The sequence below is a fragment of the Sebastes fasciatus genome, chromosome 16 (genome assembly GCF_043250625.1).
Source record: "Sebastes fasciatus isolate fSebFas1 chromosome 16, fSebFas1.pri, whole genome shotgun sequence".
Classification (NCBI taxonomy): Eukaryota; Metazoa; Chordata; class Actinopteri; order Perciformes; family Sebastidae; genus Sebastes; species Sebastes fasciatus.
The window spans coordinates 16,458,591-16,478,655 of NC_133810.1; the positions used below are offsets into that span (position 1 = coordinate 16,458,591).

Genomic DNA, 20,065 nt, shown 5'->3' on the forward strand with positions numbered 1-20,065 from the left:
TGTGAAATATTATGGTTGATTGGCTGTGGGGTAGTGTTTTAGCTTATCTATTTGGCAAAACTACAGTTATGGTTTTATGAATGTCAATCTTTTGTATTAAAGAAGCAAAGTCCATAGTACTGCCAGCTGTCGACTGACCTGCATGATTACAATCACAGGTTACAATCAAGATTACAGACTACAATCAAAGGTTTCCTTAGAATTCAAGCCGTTAGTTTTGCATTAATGAATGCTGCTTCTTCCTTGCATGCACCACATATTTGCAATCAGTTTGAATTTCTGGGATTAAGTCCTCTTCCTCTCTCTGTCACTCTCAGAGTCACCTGAAGGCATCAGAGCATGTAGGAGCAGTGAAAATGGTGAACTTTGACTACCATCAAAATGTGAAGGGGGGAAAAGCAGACAAACTCCACAGTATCCTCAAACCTTACCTCAACAAGTTCATAGAAGAGTGTGGGATCTTCTACTACTCCGGAGAGGCAGGCATCGCAAGGTGAGAAATGAATACAAACAAAAAATATACAGTATAAAGTAGCAGTACAGTACATGTCATTTTTGTTATTGCTTCTTAACATTACATCGTGTATTTTTAGGACTCAGGGAGGGACCCTTAGGACCAACTGCCTGGACTGTCTGGATAGAACCAACAGTGTCCAGGCCTTCTTTGCCCTTGAGGTAGGAGTTGGACACAGTGTGCTCTTGTTTTGTTATAAAACAGCACGTCTTCCGTCCAAATTGTTTTTAGTATTGATGCTCATAGTCCTAACCCCTTGTTCCCTCACCACAACCAGATGTTGCCAAAGCAGCTGGAGGAAATGAGTCTGACGGAGAAACCCCAGCTGGTGGCCAGGTTCCAGGAGGTTTTTAGGACCATGTGGTCTGCCAACGGAGACTCCGTCAGTAAGATCTACGCAGGCACCGGTGCCCTGGATGGCAAGGCCAAGGTACACAATATGTACTCACTAAATACACACAAATGTTCTGTACAAGTTCACAGTAATTCACAGTTTCACCATTGAGGCAACATTAAGGAACGGCATGTTGACAGAGCTGCATTTGATGTAGGATTTCCATGACTTTGTTAGATTTTATGAACTTCAGCACTTTGTGGTATAACAACATCCTCCCAGTTGTTACTGGCCGGGGACATGAAGCTGTGAATGCCAGCATTTGATTGAAGCAAACTTCAGTATTGAATGTGTTATATTTTTAGTTTCTTGTTTTATATTTTTCTTCTCATGAAGCAAAATGGACTTAAAGTTGTAAAAGGTGGACATTTAATTAGTAACTCTGGAATAAACTATCTTGATAAAACACTTGTAACTGATAAAGACTATTCCAATTAAAACTAATATAAAGCTATAGCTAAGGCAATATTTCCAAAGAAGTTTTGTCCCATTAAATGCAATGTTTTTGCCTGTTGAATGAACAAATCATGGAAAGGGAAAATATAATAGATAAATAAATATCCACTTATAGAAATGGCACAAGCGCTGCCACTGTGTCAACTGTAAGTTGACAGAACTAGGGGACTAAATTGTTACCTTTTGACTTTGCTCTCAAACCATAAATAGCACTTAAAAATAATGTCTGGTTGTGTGTTGTGCATGCAGTGACAGAGTTAAACCTCTCTGTGTGTGTAGCACTGTGTGCTTCAGTTTCTTAACTCTTGTGTGCTGTCTCTTTCTGCTGTCCTCTGGACCTCTCTACCTCTGTGGTAAGTTAACAAGCCAGTACAACGGTATTGTTTTTGAGCTGTGGGTCTATTTCTGGTGCATTATTGATTTCAGTGTCTGTTGGTTAAATGATGATGATGGAGGATGGGATAGGTGGGACCTCTTTATATAGAAAAATAAATAAAAATTGATTTTATTTCCCTTGAGGTATCCATGTGACGCATATTGTCTTGACCTGGCAACTCTTGAAAGCCCCATGGAGATCTACTGATCTACACAAATCTAGTTAAAAAGAAAAATAGCCATTGCCCTCGCTTGTTCAGCGATAATTTTATTACTACAGTATCATTGTCAATTGTTGCCTACGTCATCTGGCAAAATCTGCTGTCTTGATTGGTTGAACTTGGAGGAATCAATTAAAAATATCGCCATGTGGCATTAAATGAAACTATGTTACACATCAATCAGTGAAATTTTGAAGTTTTGATCCTTCCTGTTCAGTTCAAAAATTACTTGGATGCGTCTGATGTGTTCCTCCTTTTTCTTCTCTTCCGTGGTTGGAGTGGGAAGTACAGATTTTGTTCACACCAAGTGAGAGTACAGCTAATAATTTAGTTTTTGTTTTTTTGGCGCGTGTCTGTTTGTAGGCGGGGAAGCTAAAAGATGGCGCTCGTTCTGTGACGAGGACGATCCAGAACAACTTCTTCGACAGCTCCAAGCAAGAGGCTATAGACATCCTGAGGCTGGGCTCCACACTCAACAGCGATTTGGCGGACAAAGCTCGGGCCTTGCTCACCACTTCCAGTCTTTATGGTACTTCTTTACAGCATAGTATTTTATCAACAGACCACATCTTCCCTAAAATGTACTTATGAATAGTGTAACAAATGCTCCATATTACATGTTGCAGGTTCTATATTTTGTCATTTTAAGAAAATCTTCCTTTCTGCTCCATCGGGGGAGGAATTGTTTGAATGTTTTGATGAGTTTTGACATGTTTCTGTTGTGGCCCTGTTAGCCACAAGCTACTCTGCACAATAAAAGGGTTTGTCTGCGCCGCGTCAAGTGTAATCTCCATGTGTCAGCTCTCTGTCCCAGTTAGATTAATGCTGACCGAGTGCTCTGCTAGAATTATCTGTTAAAGCACTGGTTAACCCGCCCTTCTCTCCCTTCTCTCCCCCCCGCTTGCTCACAATCGTAGTCACTGAGCCCATCTTACAATCAGGTACAGTAACTGACAGACTGCCCCCCAGTGGATGGATCCTTTCATCCCATCACATAGTTGTCCCTTTCATTTGTGTTTGCTGCTCATTATTGTTCATTCATATATAATCCAATGTTGGTAGTGGTTTAAACATATGTCTGTTGCATATCATCAGGTTTTTGCAATAGTGGTTAAAAGAAAGGATGCTGGATTTTGCAATGAAATTTATAGACAGAGATGAACCATTACCAACATTGATTATATGAATGTTATCTATATTTCAACAAGAGTTCTGGTTTGTATCCTTTCACCCATTCCCCATGTTTTAGACATTGTTTCAGTCTTCCTCTGTTGTATTTGGATGTTCTCCCATTGGTTTTGATTTAGATTTATCTTTACCGTTTTTTGTTATGTTTCTACGTTTGCCACCCTTCCGGCAGACACACACATACTCAAACATTTTACAATCTAATCTCACTCTCCTCCCCTCTACAGCCTCCCCTAGAGTATTGCTGGGAATGTGTCAGAACTACCATAAATACACAAAACCCAAGCAGATCCGAGTGGGTGTCGGCACCTGGAATGTCAACGGGGGTAAACAGTTTCGCAGCATTGCTTTCCGCAACCAGACGCTCAACGACTGGCTGTTGGATGCTCCGAAGAAGGCAGGGCTTCCTGATTTCCAGGGTATGCGAGTGTTTATTTATCTGCACTCACTGGTGGTAAATGTCGGGAAGTTATGTTTCATAAAGCTGCTCTTATTTATTAGGTGAAAGGAATAGTTTGACTTTTTTTTTTATGCTAAATGCAGTACCTGTGAGGGTTTCTGGAAAATATTTGTCATTGTTTTGTGTTGTCAATTGATTTACAATAAGAAATATATACATACATTGCATAAAGCAAGAATATTATCCCACTCCCATGTTGATTAGAGTATTAAATACTTGACAAATCTCCATTCAAGGTACATTTTGAACAGATAAAAAATGTGCGATTAATTTGCGATTAACTACGGACAATCATGCGATTAATCGCAATTAAATATTTGAATCGATTGACAGCCCTAATTAATATATAATAATAATTCTTATCAGATGCTGAATATTGTGTATTCTTTCTCTTTACAGACAGCAAAGCCAACCCCATAGATATCTTTGCCATCGGTTTTGAGGAAATGGTTGAACTGAATGCTGGCAATATTGTCAGTGCGAGGTATGTGTGCAAGATCCCAGCCTCAGATAACACACCTGTCTGTTTTTTATTTTGCCTATGGGCTATACGAGACAAGAACCAAAGAATTTTCAAACATCTTAAGATTTAACATAATAAAATATTAATGGTCCCTCTGACACTTAATGTTTTTGGCTTGTCTAGGTGTTTTTTATTTATTTTCTTTTTTTCTGCACTATGAAACATCTTTCTGTTTTTGTCTCAGCACTACAAACCAGAAACTATGGGCAGCTGAGCTCCAAAAAAACATATCGCGGGACCACAAGTATGTGCTGCTTGCTTCAGAGCAGCTGGTGGGAGTGTGTCTGTTTGTTTTCATCCGCCCACAGCACGCACCCTTCATCAGGTACGAACCGTACCCATTCTCATGAGAGACGTATCTAGTTGTACTGTAAATCACGAGTTATTATAACAAATGTAATCTTGTCATTCAATATGGTCTCCAGGGATGTTGCTGTAGATACTGTAAAAACTGGGATGGGCGGGGCTACAGGCAATAAAGGAGGCGTTGCCATCCGCCTGCTCTTCCACACCACCAGCATCTGCTTCGTCTGCTCCCACTTTGCTGCTGGCCAGTCACAGGTCAAGGAGAGGAATGACGACTACAGTGAGATCACGCGCAGACTCACCTTCCCCATGGTAATAGCCACAATATCAAACAAGTGATTTTTACAAACAAATTTTTTTGCATAACGTGTGCATAACCACATCCGTCTTATCCTTGCCAGGGTCGTCTGCTGTACTCGCATGACTACGTTTTCTGGTGCGGAGACTTTAACTATCGAATCAGCATGCCCAATGAGGAAGTGAAAGAGCTAATCAAACAGCAAAACTGGGATGCCTTGACAGCTGGGGACCAGTTGTTGGACCAGAAGAATGCTGGTTTGGTACGACCTACACCACACGTGCACTAATACCTTTCACTTCCTCTCAACAGAGAACAATGTGCCATAATATTAAGCCTTTTATAGCACATACTAATGCAGAAATATCTCCAACAGGTTTTCCGAGGTTTCATCGAGGGGAAGTTAGATTTTGCCCCCACCTATAAGTATGACCTCTTCTCCGAAGATTATGACACCAGTGAGAAGTGCCGCACGCCAGCCTGGACTGACCGCATACTCTGGAAGAGGAGGAAGTGGAACTTTGACAAAACAGGTATCGTGCAGAGCCACAACAGACAAGTCTAACCAACCCAAATAATCTCCTTCCCTTCTATCTCAGACCTCCTTACTAAAGACAACATTACAACACTGGCAAAAATATGTTTTAGTCTTCAAGATGAAGTAGGCGAGATTGGAGTATTGGTTACACCAGGAAGAAAATGGAAAGGCATACTCATCTACTGGCAATGGGAAAGGAGTCTAGCAGGGTTTCCTGTGATTAAAAAAACCTGCATTCACGTGCTAATTTTGGTGGAAAAAGGGTATTATAAATGCATTTGTGCGTGTTTTGCAGCTGAGGAGATGAATGTAGTTGGGGCAGCTTCTTCATCTGTGGACAATGACGACGACCCAGCCAACCCCTGGAACCCTGGGACTCTGAAGTACTACGGCAGGGCTGAGCTTAAGACCTCTGACCACAGGTAATTAACAAGATATATCTGTAAGAGTAGAGTAAATCTATGATATTTAAGTTTCACCATAGCAATAGAATTTGCTGCATTTCCGTTTCTATGTTGTGTTGTCAAGTGGAACCGACTGATTACTCTGAGACTGAAATATAACAATGGTGCAAACCAATATATGGTGTTTCTCTTTAATCAAACATCACCGTCCTCAAGGTCTCCTGTCTCTCTTTCTTTAGGCCCGTGGTGTCGATAATAGATGTGGACATCCTGGAGGTCGACCCGGAGGAGCGGCACCAGGTCTACAAAGAAGTCATTGCCCTGCAGGGGCCTCCGGACGGCACCATCCTGGTGTCACTCTGCTCCTCTGGCCCTGACGACTACTTCAACGACCCACTCATAGACGAGCTGCTGGACAAGTTTGCTAATTTCGGAGAGGTCATCCTCATCAGGTGAGCCTGACATCCCGAACACAGACAGACATGTCTCACCTTCAGACAGCGAGACGGCACTGACGATGTCCTTGTTTGTGCAGGTTTGTCGAGGAGAAGATGTGGGTGACTTTCCTGGAAGGTTACTCTGCTCTTGCTGCTCTTTCTCTCAGCGCTTCCACCGTAAGTCATCACTGATTATATTAATTACATCGAAAGCTATACAAATGCTCCCGTAAGTCTTGACATTAATAATATAAAAGGTGCATCAATCTCTCTGCATCATTTTAATCACCCTTGTGCTACATTCATGTGTCTCAAACATACACAGAAATTGCCTTTCTGTCAACTATATGTCTGGTAACTACTGTATTCTTCTCTCTTGTCTATGTCTCTTGGTTACATTGTAGGTCCTCGGCAAGATGATTGACATCCGCCTGAAGAGTTCAGGCTGGATTAAGAGTCTGGAGGACGAGATGAGCGTGGAGAGGATCTGTGGAAGCATCCCCACCTCGGCCAGCTCCACCTTGCTTGCTGAGGACACAGACATGGGCGACGATGATTATGATATGGAAGGTGAGGGATGACGGCCAAGCACTCCCAATCCTTTCTTCAGAAATGTGGATTTTATGAATGTTTTTTTTTAATAATTTATGTTTTTTGCCGCCACTGATATGGCTGTATGGATAACCAGTTTGAAGTGCATAAATTCCTGGCCTCATTTACCAGGTGATGTGGACGAGGAGGTGGAGGATATCCTTCCCCAGCACCTTCAGCCTGGAGCAGGCTCTGGCCCTGGATCCTCCCCTCTCCCCTCCCCCCGCAGTAGTCCCTGTCCCTCCCCAACCCACGGAGAACCTGCCGCGCCCAGCAGGCCAGGTCGTGGAGGACAACCCTCCCGACCATCACAAGGTAAATAATAACGTGCAGCATGACTCACACCTGGAATCAGGCTTCTAAATGTAATAATCAACTCAGGCTCCAGTCTCTGCCTGCTGGAATATAAACTGTGACTCTGTTCTGTTTGTGATGCACTGAAGGAGATTTAAGCCCCTCATCACTGAAGAGAGAATTTTCAGGTAAAATGTAACGTGTGGTAATTTAATCCATGTTTAGTGTTAGAGGGCTTGTAGTGTGTCTTCCAGTAAAAACTACGTGTTTCCTTTTGAAACATGTTTTGTGGTGCAGTATTAAAACGTGTGCAGTGTTAGCTTCATCTTTTCTTTGGTCAACACAAGGAACAAATCATACGATAGCACTGTGTTGAGAGATATTTGTCATTTAGACTTTCCGAAAAAGGGCTCATGGCTTGATATGCAATCTCGGAACCCATCGGAACCCTCTGGGGGCAAGGGGCTATATTTCTGGGGTTCTGGTGTAGCCGGCGGATATCCGGGCCAAGACTTCCATACGCTGCTCATCGATTACAGTCCGATTAGCAACTTGAGATGTTAGACTAGAGTTGGAGTTGAGAGACACCGTGTACGACCGGATTGTTTACAAGCTAATTTGAAACCAACAAAAAGCTAAATCATCATCAGACAATAGCCGGTTGTTTCAGGAAATGAATATCGGCCAATGTGTTCCGCCTCTTTTGCTCTCCACACGGACTGTTAACCTGCATTCAACCAAAGCCTGCTCGAACGGGATTGGTCAATACTACTTGGACTGCAAATGGAAACCAGAATGCTTTCGATGCCAAAATCTTGTCCGCTGCTTACAGATTCTACATGTGAATACAAAATCTGTTTATAGAGATTACTTGTTATATGTTTGACCAGTGTGATTTGTTTTTTCTCTCATTGAAATAGAGCTTTCTCCGCAAAAAAATTGCAACCAGGCAGTTCATATTTTGGATCAATTGTCTTAGTGAGCCTTTTGAATCCGGGCTTTTCAACTACGCTAACCGGCGTTGGGATGTAGTTGTTTACAGCGGCCGTGATTTCTTTCCATTTTGCACTTTTTTCATCATATGGGATTGCTTTGGAAAGCGATGAAGCAAGAGTCATTTGCTTCTTGGCTGGTTCTGGTTGCTTTGGTCGTGTTCTCGTCTTCCGCTTTCTCCGGGCTTTCTCTCTCCGCTGCTTCCCTCCAAATACAAAAACACACCGGCCGAATACATCACACACACTCGCCCAGGAGAGTGGTCTGGATGGGCGCAGAGTCGGTGACGTATGTGTGTGTGTCTGTGAGAGGGAGCCGTAGGATAGAGGGAGAGAAGGACATGCCAAAGCGAGTCTCATGCCGGTGGGGTGGTTTAAAAACATTACATGACAATTTGTATTCGATGTTCGCGATATAGTCATTTTATACATCGCGCATGGGATTAGCCGCGATACATCGACTACATTCGATGTATCGCCCACCCCTACATTTAAGGCATTAAGCCATGCTCTTTTCCAGTGAAGTTTTAATTTAGAGGAAATGGTACAAAAGTGTGTTTCTTTATTGTGAGTGATTGTGCAAATTCAAGAGTGTGTAAACTGGGCAGTCACAAACAATTGCAAATGGTGAAATGTTTTTAAACCACTCCCTTTTCATTTGCGCCACTTTTTTTTTTCCTTCCAGGGCCTCCTGTTGACTTCCAGCCCGGTGCCCCCGGATCTCAAGAGCCCAAACGCCCGCCTCCCCCTCGTCCCCAGGCTCCACCAGCCAGACCAGCACCCCCTCAACGCCCACCACCACCTTCAGGTAAAGCATCATCCTTAACCTTCTTGTCTACAGTTTTCGGACATTTTTAATCACAGAAGTGTAGCACGCAATCAAATGAAATCCTACATTGGAAGTGTGGATGTTTAATTGTTCAGCACGGTACAGCAGGAGATCCTTAAATCAGGAGTTAACATTTTCACCTTTATCCCACTGCTTTGCCTCATTCCTGAAGGAGGCATGAGCCCTCTGCCAGTTAGAAAGGACTCTGCAGGTAAATTAAGTAGTGTAGAACTGTTTGTTTATGTGCTCACATTGCTGAAGCATTTAAAGTAGTGGCTGTTATTTTGCATCTGACGCTACACACAAAGAAGCACATTGCATTTGCAGTTTTGATTCAGTACGCTGTCATTGGTTCCACTGCTCGTTTCAGTTCAGCATAGAACAAAGTTAGTTTGCAGATGATTTGAATCACAGAAGTGTAGCTTGCAATCAAATGAAATCCTATATTGGAAGAGTGGATATTTAATTGTTCAGCATGGTACAGTATGAGATCCTTAAATCAGGTGTTAACATTTTCACCTTTATCCCACTGCTTCGCCTCATTCCTGAAGGAGGCATGAGCCCTCTGCCACTTAGAAAGGACTCTGCAGGTAAATTGATTAGTGTTAGACTGTGTGTTTATGTGCTCACATCGCTGAGGCATTTAAAGTAGTGGCTGTTATTTTGCATCTGAAGCTACGCACAAAGAAGCACATTGCATTTGCAGTTTTGATTCAGTACGCTGTCATTCGTTCGACTGCTTATTTCAGTTCAGCATAGAACAAAGTTAGTTTGCAGATGATTGTCACATGAACCCTCTCCTACACCAGACTGGACGTACACACCACTGGGCTGTCCTTTGGGTTTATATTCAGCTTTACAGCTTGTTAAAACATCGGACTATCCACCCTAATCAATGTATAATAAAAGTTGAATTGGAAGTAGGTCCTGAGGTGGGTGAGTCATGCTTGAATTTAGGTGAACCGCTCCTAGATTATGTTTTTTCGAGTGGTGAATGACCACTTATGTGAAGTTAAAAAATGCAGTGCTTCTTGTACATCATCACAATTACTCCCCTTAATATGTGATTTTTGTGGATGTAAAAATGTGGCTAGTTTTACGATAATATCCTCATCTGTGGTATATCTGTGAGTACTATATAATGTGTTATTAACTAGCATAGATGTTTTCCTTGGTGTTGTTGCCCTTATTTGAATTTATTTAATGTGGGAGTAGCTGGTTAGTCATGATGTATTTTTTTTTCATATTGAAATACTGTTTCCCCTCTTTGACTTTAAAGACTGTGGCGAAAGTCCCAGCCCACTGTTTGCTAGGAGAGGCAGCCAAGGTAACTGGTCAGGCGGTGTGTCTTTTAAATGTCATCTGATCCCTGTAGTCTGACACACCCAGTCATCAATATGCTTTTTTTGGACATTGATGAATCACCTTAGACCAATTCTTCATCATTGTGGGCCATTTTAGTCGCGTGTGTGTGTGTGTGTGTGTGTGTGTGTGTGTGTGTGTGTGTTTATATGAGAGAGAGATGTGTTTGGTAGCCTGTTGTTAAAACATAGTTGGCTTATTTAAATGCAAAATAAGCAGGGAATGAAAAAAACAAAGAGGTTAAAAGGATAACGGGAAATACACTGTTACAATTGCTGTGCCACTGGAGGCAAATTCAGACTTTTCTATCCAAACGACAAGAATTTTTTCCAATTTAATATTCAGTGGTCACCAAATAAATTAGTGTTAAGGATTAATAAAAACAACAACCTTTGTTTTTTTCAATGCCGGTGACAACTGTGGCCGGAGGCATTATGCTTTTGGGTTGTCTGTCCATCCAATCCATTCTTGTGAATGCGATATCTCATGAACGCCTTGAGCGGATTTCTTCAAATTTGGCACAAACATCCACTGATTAGATTTTGGTGGTCAAAGATCAAGGTCACTGAGACCTTACGTCCGTCTCATTCTCGCAATATCTCTGGAACGCCTTTAGGGAATTTCTTCAAATTTGGTTCAAACATTCACTTGGACTCAAGGATGAACTGGTGGTTAAAGGTCACTGTGACCTCACCAAACACGATTTTGGCCCTAACTCAAGAGTTGATGTGCTAATTATGAACATTTTACACAAATGTCTAATAGGATAAAATGATGACGTTATGACATTTTGAACAGACATTGATATAAACTGAACTTACTTGGCGGAGGGCATACAACCGCAAGGCGGTAATTCTAGTTTATTGTTAACATTTGTATTGAGGTCTGAAAGTAAATGTCACAACTTGTGGAAGAGGGAGGATATGCATCACAACAAGGCTACTTTAATCACATTATAATCAGGAGTCATGAGCTACACTCATTGCAGGAGACCATGTGACTGAAATGGTTTGTATTGATTTGGTGATTATAGTCTTTTCATAACTGGGGAGATAACGTGAGTCAAAGGAAAATCCCTTTGGCCTGGACTTGAAATGATATTCAGACTCACAGTATCTCAGGCTTCACTGCTCTGCTGCATTATTACCACCACACGCTATTCCCAGTGCTTTTTGTAAAGTGACGTCATTGGAAACACCTGCTTCCTTTGACCAGTGCTCTACAATGTGTTTAACAGTAATGTGGTTTGGTTTCCTTTGTGCTGCAAAGGACCAAAAAGCCCCGCTCTTCCTCGGCCAGAGGCTGCTACAGGTGAGTGCCACAGAGCATGACGTAGCATTAGTGTACCAATGAAGAAAAAAGGATTGTTACTGAGTTATGTAGGTTTGTATTCGTCCCATGGAGTTTTCTGGATATGGGGCTGAGATTATCTTTGTCTGTCTACTATAATACTGTGTTGTGTGTTTATACCATGACACAAATTAAGCCCGTCACAGGGTGGAGGACAGGGTTTGGTTGCTTAGCCTGTCGGCGTCTTGGCCTGTCTTCATCTGACCTATTTGTAAAGTGTGTGTGTGTGTGTGTGTGTGTGTGTGTGTGTGTGGCTAGCTGAATCCCTCTGTCACAGTAAGGGTGTGCGTGATTAGCAGGGTTGACTTACATTTTGGTGACTGCACAGTGAAGTATTACAACAGTAGCAGACATCTAAGTCGCGTGGGAACATGTTCGCAGGCGCTGAGAGGGGGGGTTCAGCAAGAAAATAGCGAAAGCAGAGGTGTGTGATAAGCAGTTGGCTCACAGAACAAGGCCTGCCTCTCCTCCAGACGTCCTGCAGCTCAGGAATGACTCTGAGTCATCATTAATAATGAAGTCAGCCATGGAGAATTTTGCTCTGTCATAGGTTAGGGTTTGTTTGCCATGCACTCGAGTGATTTAGTACAGGGCTGGTAAAAGTTATTGTTGCTCATTCGCTTTGAATCTCCCATCTCCCTAAACGCTCCTGCTGCAGCTATTCCTTACATCTCTGTCTTAACTCTTTCAGCTCGAGGCCAGGTAGCAGTGGGAGCTCCTGGACCTGGAGGTGTTCCCAGACCGGTGAGTTTACAACTCATAATAAAAAAGAGTTTTATCTATCTTTTACTGATTTGTTACCATATTTGTTCATTTTTCCCTATTCTCTATTCCCTCTTTGTCATCCAGAACATCCCTCCTCGAGCTGGGGTAATCAGTGTGCCCACTCAGTCTCGTCCAGCACCTCCCTCCCACCCCGGAGCACCCAGACCCATCCCAGAGGTGCATCCCGGGGCCCCTCGGCCCATCCCAGACACCCACCCTGGAGCTCCACGACCTGTGGCCAGTGGCCAGGTCAAACCGACTGACCTGCCTCTGGGTAAGGAAATGTGTTTTCACAGCAGGCATGATACTAGATTACCAATAATAGGGCTGTCCCAAATACCATTTTTCAATATTCGAAGGTCTTCAAAGCTTCACTGAGCAGCGCGGCGCAGCAGACTGACATGTTCTTCTATCTGTCTGTCTCCATCTCCCCCGTTTCAGCACCCGGGACAGCGTCGCTGCCGCTCTACACAACAAACAGCGATATCCATCTGAGAAATAACTAATATTTAATGTTGAATATGAATAATGAATAACCTTGTGTGATTATTCCTTATTTCATGGGGTATTTTTGGATTTATACATTATTATTACATACTTATATATAAAAAATTAAACAGGAAAAACCGAAGCATTCGAATACTGATTTGGAGGTTGATTACTGTGGCAATGGTCGAAGCTTCGAAGCATTCGCCCTAATCGACACTATAATGTTGTTAATGTGATACAGTGAATTTAACTCTGTTCTATTTCTTCCCTTCTAGGTCCTCCTCCAATGGAGCCCCCTGCAGCGAGACCCCAAGTTCCATCACCCATGCAGCAGCCCATGCAGCAGCCCATGCAGCAGCCCATGCAGCAGCCCATGCTGCCCCAACAAGCTGCCCCTCCAGCCCACTCCAACCTCCCACCACCGATGCAGCCCTCACTTCAAGCTCCGCTCCTTCCACAGCAAGCTCCTAAAGTAGGGCATCCTCCTCCTGCCGCCGCCCCTGCTGGTTCTCCACAAGGTCTAGCCTCTCCTAAACCCCCACCACGTTCCCGCTCCTCTCACACTCTGCCACCTGAGACTGCCAAGAATGAGACGGCCCCAGCTGCACAGGTTGGTGCCAACTTCCTTTTCATTCAATTATTGGAATTTCAGCAGCTGAACAAAGAACATAATTATCTACTGACTCGCATTGGTATTTTTCTGCTTTCATGTATTTAAATAATGTACTACAGATTCTCAACTTCTGCTTGTTAGACAAGATATGTTAAGCTAAATTATGACGAGTGTCGGAGGCGGAGACTGCGACCTCTTTCTGCTCCTTTGTCTCACATCAGATGAGCTTAGTTGTCTGTGTCATTCTTCCTGCTTTTGTCTCTCTGATACATTTGTCTCTCTCTCACAAGCTGGAGAAGCCCTCAGGGTGACAGGTACTTAATATTAAACCACCTCTTTGTCTCATCCTCCATAGCACAACAGTCCTCTGCTCTGATGTTACTACCTCTCATACATTACACCCAGTAACCTCCTCCTCTGTCATTTCAATTTTCCTTCCTTTTTACATCTCCTCCTAAGTTATTTTAACCTGGATATTTTTTAGTCCACTGCAAGGCATTGTTTTGTGTTTGCCTCACAAAACGGAGCAATCCTTTTGTCTTCTTTTTGTCGGTCAACATATCAAACCATAAAAAAACAGATGGAAATGTGATGTTTTGTTGTTGGCCATTTTCCCCCCTCACTAGTCCTTTCATATCTGCTCACTGTGATTCAGGTGTTGAGAGTGAGCACATATGCAATGACCTCATAATTTTGTTTAATTTGTATTATTTCATTCATTTGTAATAGAGTTAGTGATTGTACATCGACTGTGATAAATACATTGGTTGTCAGCAGTAGTCCGTTTATTTAAATTGGCCAGATTAAAGGTACCCTGTGGCGTTTTTGACCACTAGAGGTGTTATGGATCAAGTTAGAAACATATAGATATTAAGGCTGTCAATCGATTAAGATATTTAATTGCGATTTATCGCATGATTGTCCATAGTTAATTGCGATTAATTGCACATTTTTTATCTGTTCAAATGTACCTTAAAGGGAGATTTGGGTAGTATTTAATACTCTTATCAACATGGGAGTGGACATATCATGCTTGCTTTATGCAAATGTAAATATTTATTATCGGAAATCAATTAACAACACAAAACAATGACAAATATTGTCCAGAAACCCTCACAGGTACTGCATTTAGCACAAAAAATATGCTCAAATCATAACATGGCAAACTGCAGCCCAACAGGCAACAACAGCTGTCAGTGTGTCAGTGTGCTGACTTGACTATGACTTGCCCCAAACTGCATGTGATTATCATAAAGTGGGCATGTCTGTAAAGAGGAGACTCGTGTGTACCCATAGAACCCATTTACATTCACATGTCTTGAGGTCAGAGGTCAAGGGTCCCCTTTGAACATGGCCATGCAAGTTTTTTCTCTCCAAAATTTAGCGTAAACTTATAGCCTCCTTCACGACAAGCTAGTTTGACATGGTTGGTACCAATGGTTTCCTTAGGTTTTTCTAGTTTCATATGATGCCAGTACCTTCACTCTATCTCTAAAACTGAACCCGCTACAACCTAAAAATTGCAAGTTGCGTTAAAGAAATGAGTGGCATTAAAACAAATTTGCGCTAACACGTTATTATCGTGTTAACTTTGACAGCCCTAATAAATATATAACTGTTTGTTTACAAGAAAGCTCCAATCTTTAAACTATGCTCTGAGCTAAAGAGAGAAGGTTATGATCAATTCATTTATGGACCATTAGTTGGTAAAACACACATTAGCTCATGGTTCATATTTTCACCCAGCGTTTGATGTGACAGCTGAATGGCATTTTCTTTGTCTTGTTCCTCCGTAGACTAATGGACTGAACGGAATCCAAATAGAAGCACAATGGAAGCCCGACCCCTTCGATGCACTCACTTCTGATTTCCCCTCATCCTCCTGGCACGCCACCCAGTCCCTGACCAGAGGCTCCTCTCTGCGTGCTCCCCCCTCCGTTCCTGCTGCGTCCCCGTCGTCCTCCAGCACTCTTCCTTCATCCTTCTCCCTCCAGTCCTCCGCTCTGTCAGATCTGCAGGCGCTCGAATCGTCCTCCTCTTCCTCGCTTTCCACCCCGTCGCCGTTCGCCTCCTCCCTGCTCCCGCCTCCTCCGGTCCCGTCTCGCTGCCGATCGCACGAGACGCTGCGAGCCTCCCCCGGCCTCATCCTGACCGAACCGCTCCCCGCCCGACCCAGCAGCACCAATCCCTTCACCGGCCCGCTGGCGCAGCAGCAGCACCGCTCGCTCACCCCGGACTTCAGCGTCCAGCGTCCCGCCGTGACGCCAAACATGCAGAGGACCATGTCTGCTTTCACTCAGCCACTCATCCCCACCCCTGCTGCTGCTGCTGCACCCGCCTCCCAGATCCAGAGGACCATGTCCCTGTTTGGTCCATCGTCCACTTTCAATCCCTCTCCTCTTGTCCCCCTCGCCCCGTCTCCTGCCCCGTCCTTGCCTCTGGCACCACCTTCCTCCATCCCGCCCGTCCTCGCACCTCGCCGCCAGCCGCCTCCCCCAGGAGGGAAACCAACCCAGCATTGGGTCACTTTTGATGATGATTTGGATTTTCAACGTCCAACCAAAACACCACCCGTCTTCGCTTCCAGCTCCCTAGCGTCCCAAACTCAGACTCAGCCCTCCCGCTCTGTGTTCGACTCAGAGCCCGACTGGTTATCCTCGGTTCCTTCAGCATTCCCAATCCTCCCTCCTCCCATCGCAACTAGAACTGTACCCAGTAACCCAAATCTCCCAGAGGGACCCAGCGACGACTGCTTCTTCCCCAGGGAGTCAACAGAAAGATAGGATCACTCTTAATATGTAAAGGGCATATCCAGATATGTATAGATCTATGATAAATGTGTATATGTGCGTGTGTATGTACAAAAGAGACAGTATTTAAGAAGTATAGACCAATCCCCCTTCTGAATCACAGGAAAAAGGATTTATATCTCGAGCAGTAACATGAGAAGCGTATGAGCCTAAACGTGTGTCACCACGGATATGTTTGCTTGTTCCCCCTGATATTAACATTTATTTTAATATGAATCGTTCTGATGTTTATTTTTATTCATGGCGGCAGACACGTGCCTGCGTCTACAGTATATATAAAGGACATGTATACGCACAAATCACGTGTTTAACCACCTGTGCAATATCCTACATTCGCTGACACACTGCGGTTCATATCCATCATTCTGACTGACCTGTACCTCAGAGCGGGATTCTCAGAGTAGAGGAGTAATCTTCTACCTTCTCAGTTTACATGTAGTAGAAAGGCTATGCACTGCAGGTTTTTTACATTTGCCCCCAAAATAGATTTTGTTGTACATTTTTGTTTTGTTCTTTTGAGTCTGAGGGGTGCAAGTTTAAAAAGTCCTAGTGTGCGCTTGCTTTTATCATGAATGTACTTTACGTTGCACTGGGTTTAGTCACAGTCAGTCAAACTGTTCACTGCCGCAGGACTGATGCTCTGTAATATCTCATCCACCTTGATAGTAAGACATTTTGTTCTCCCTATTTGGTCATCGTTCTTCGTCTATGGGCTGTTAACGCTTAGCTTTAGCTCTATATCATAACCTATACGTACATAGTGATTATGTATAAATGTATGTTTTCAACATGGAAACGACTCGCTTAAATGTGCGCGTTTTGTGATGACCATCATCAGTGGTTTGCACAATGTAACTTGATATGCACTGAAAGGCCGTCTCTTGGTTGTATTCTTACAGAAATGAGAGCCTGCGGATTGAACAGATGACCGTTCCACCTCTCTGTAGTGTTTTGATCCTTCTTGGTTTATCCAAAGCGTTTAACCACACTATTGTAAATTCAGAGAATGTGGCGTTTTTTTGCGTGTGTATACTTCTGTTGCTCTTAAGTACGAAGATGGTGTGATTTGGGGTCCGTGGACATGGCAGCAGCAGCAAGGACAAGCCATGCATAATAATAATAATAACGAGGGCACATTTTTTTTTTACTTCAACTTTTGTTTATCGCAAAAGTCATGCTTTTAATTTCGAAGAACATTTACTCTAAATAATCTATTGTTGATACTGTGGTGAGAAGTAATGTGTTGTGTTTGAGGTGCATATCGTCCGTTGTCGTGTTTTGACAGTGTTTGTGTTTGGATGTGAGTGTGTGCACAGAGTTAAGAGTGGGATATCAGAGCTTTTACCCCCTGTGCACATGGTGTATTTGCTTACAGGTTTCTGAACTAACAGCCACTGTATTCACTCGCTCATGGCTGTAACTGTATTTCCTCTCTCCAGCCTGCCAGGGGCTGTGGAGTGGCCTCACTGTATGCGAAATTGTTAACAATACAACACAAAGGACTTTTTTTTTCCCCACAAAGGGAGTGAGAATTCCCCCAGAGCAACTCTAGTAGAAGATTATTCACCACCTTGACTCAACTACACTGTACTGTATGCTCAAAAGCATCACCAGATCATTTCCAGTTGTTTGTTGTGTCCTTCACAGGCGACGTGTTGCCCACATTCCAGACAGTAGTGTGATTTTGAGTGTTGGGTGTCAAACCCTCCTCAGCGTTTGCAGGTCCCCACCTGTGATATGTAACCCATAGCCATTCCCTCCAGTTGAGAGTAATTGTTACTGAGCCTTGCTGATTTTGTTACCATCCATGAGGTGTGTGTGTGTGTGGTGTTGTCAGTGTCCGTATTTTCCCCCTGTACTACCTTACGTCACTCTTTCACTGCTGTTGAGTTGTATAGGTCACCCCCAATGACCCGTCAATGCTGACGATGATGAGATTTGCAAAAGGATCAGTGAGAGTGCAATCCTTCCTAACATGACACATGCCAGCTGTTGTAATCTAATCAGATGTTGTTCCTCCCCGCCCCCCCCCCCAACCTTCAGAAATTATGTTACTGGGTGAAATGTCTTTGATGGCTCATGGAGGATAAAACATCTGACCCAAGAAAGTACCAGCTAACTAACGCTTCTGTGCTTTGTTTAAAGCCTCTGAACATCCACACAGGTGTTTTCAGTTAATGTGGCTGATTAGACTTCTTCTCATGTATATATATATATATATATATATATATGTATATATATATATATATATATCAGTTTACCGTGTTCAGGAAGAGTCCATATGAACGCCCCCCTAATGTGGTATACATGATAAGTGGAAAGTTTCTGAAAGCTCCGAGTTCACGACTTGTGACGTGTTTGTTGACGTTGTCAGAAATGGCGGAGGCCTTGGAAGTAAATTTTTTTGGTGGATAATAAGTTAATGTATTGTAATTTTAGTCGTACATTGTTTTTCTTTGTAATTTTTTTCTGCATTATGTTACCCACTTGCCAGCTTGCTAAATTGTTAGCCTCTGTGGCTTCTAGACGCCGACAGTAACGTTCATATTGCCGTTGCTTAGCAGCGGTGTTCTCACGACTTAACCACTTGAACGCCAAGCATATTGTGTACACGACTTCCCATGTTGTAATCACGAGTTTCATTTGAAGGCACCATATGTGGGCGTGTATAGTCTAATTGAGTGACACCATCCTGAGTTTCCTGTTAGCTTTGTTGAACCTGTTAGGGCGGGACAAATTACGACTTTATCATTCTTATTGATAGGTGATTTGTAACCTAAGCCACCTTGAACCTGAGCAGGGGTCTAATCAACCAGAATAACTGAAAACACCTGTGTGGGTGTACAGAGGCTTTAAACGCATATGTAAAATAAGTACAAATAATCTTCGTTCACTACACTGAAAGCTATCTATGTAAGCAAGTGTATCAGGTTGCCTCTGCTTACATGTCGGTGTCATCTCTAAAAATGCATTTATTGTGTTATCCAAATGTGTGCAGTAGATACCGTATCCGCATTAACAGTAGGTGACTAGCCAGCGCTTTGTGTCATGTCATGTTCAAGATGAGATTTTATAGGAAACAAAATTTGCTCCTTTTTGTGAGGTTGGTGTCCCTTTTTATGGCTATAATCCATAGTAAATAAAGAGTCTGTGTTGTTGAACATATTCTGTATGTATTAAAGAGAAAACATGAAGCTGCGATTCATGTTAATATCCAACGTTCCATATTTTAAGTGCACAGCTGATTGCACATTTATGTATGAAGCAGTTTGTGTTGTATGTATGCAAAAATAAATGTAAGTTGACCCTGAATGTTGATGTTTGTCTTCTCTGACTGCAGGCTGTAACTTTATTGCATTCATCATAAAGAATTAAACAGCATATACTTCTACAGGTCTGATTTAAAACAGTAGATGGCGAGTTGAACCATGGAATTTTTATAACTTTGATAAGAAATGTCAATATTAACACCAGCATTGATGTGTTTCATCACCGTACAGTCATATAATTTAGTTTACGGCTCAAAAAAACATGTTTAAGTGTGCAGTAGCTCTTTAAATTTCAAATGTGTTATATGTGTAATACTTGACAATGGTTGAAAATATTCACCTTCCTCTTTGTTAAACCAGATATAGACAGTCCCTGTAATATCATGCTACTCATATGGAACACCAGCCTAAATATTATTGACAGTTACATTTACTTTTAATTAATTATGTTTAATTATTAGGGCTGTCAAAATTAACACGATAATAATGCGTTAACGCAAATTTGATTGGTGCTGCATTGCTCTGTTTATTTTGTGCGTCTTTTATTTTCCTTTTTTTTTATTTGTATTTTTTGCGTATAGCATTTT

At 42.7% G+C, this 20,065-nt stretch overlaps 1 protein-coding gene across 11 annotated transcripts in view; it reads left to right on the forward strand.

Annotated features, from left to right (window-relative positions):
• The window catches only part of synj1 (synaptojanin 1), a 30,409-nt gene extending 10,888 nt beyond the window's left edge, over window positions 1–19,521 (forward strand). For 4 of the 11 annotated variants that reach the window (XM_074611414.1, XM_074611419.1, XM_074611415.1 and 1 more), the window contains 23 exons: window positions 318–493; window positions 594–675; window positions 792–944; window positions 2,324–2,489; window positions 3,376–3,567; window positions 4,008–4,092; window positions 4,316–4,456; window positions 4,557–4,749; window positions 4,839–4,997; window positions 5,112–5,268; window positions 5,569–5,695; window positions 5,917–6,129; window positions 6,213–6,291; window positions 6,519–6,684; window positions 6,838–7,020; window positions 8,677–8,799; window positions 9,372–9,410; window positions 10,100–10,147; window positions 11,452–11,493; window positions 12,224–12,276; window positions 12,382–12,571; window positions 13,062–13,396; window positions 15,196–19,521. In XM_074611414.1, coding sequence (XP_074467515.1) covers window positions 318–493; window positions 594–675; window positions 792–944; window positions 2,324–2,489; window positions 3,376–3,567; window positions 4,008–4,092; window positions 4,316–4,456; window positions 4,557–4,749; window positions 4,839–4,997; window positions 5,112–5,268; window positions 5,569–5,695; window positions 5,917–6,129; window positions 6,213–6,291; window positions 6,519–6,684; window positions 6,838–7,020; window positions 8,677–8,799; window positions 9,372–9,410; window positions 10,100–10,147; window positions 11,452–11,493; window positions 12,224–12,276; window positions 12,382–12,571; window positions 13,062–13,396; window positions 15,196–16,182 — 4,089 coding nt within the window. In that variant the 3' untranslated portion in view covers window positions 16,183–19,521. Of the gene's footprint in view, window positions 1–317; window positions 494–593; window positions 676–791; window positions 945–2,323; window positions 2,490–3,375; window positions 3,568–4,007; window positions 4,093–4,315; window positions 4,457–4,556; window positions 4,750–4,838; window positions 4,998–5,111; window positions 5,269–5,568; window positions 5,696–5,916; window positions 6,130–6,212; window positions 6,292–6,518; window positions 6,685–6,837; window positions 7,021–8,676; window positions 8,800–9,371; window positions 9,411–10,099; window positions 10,148–11,451; window positions 11,494–12,223; window positions 12,277–12,381; window positions 12,572–13,061; window positions 13,397–13,689; window positions 13,714–15,195 lie in introns of all 11 variants that reach the window. The other 7 variants (XM_074611417.1, XM_074611420.1, XM_074611422.1 and 4 more) reach the window with 5 other exon arrangements.
• Window positions 19,522–20,065: the final 544 nt, after the last annotated feature.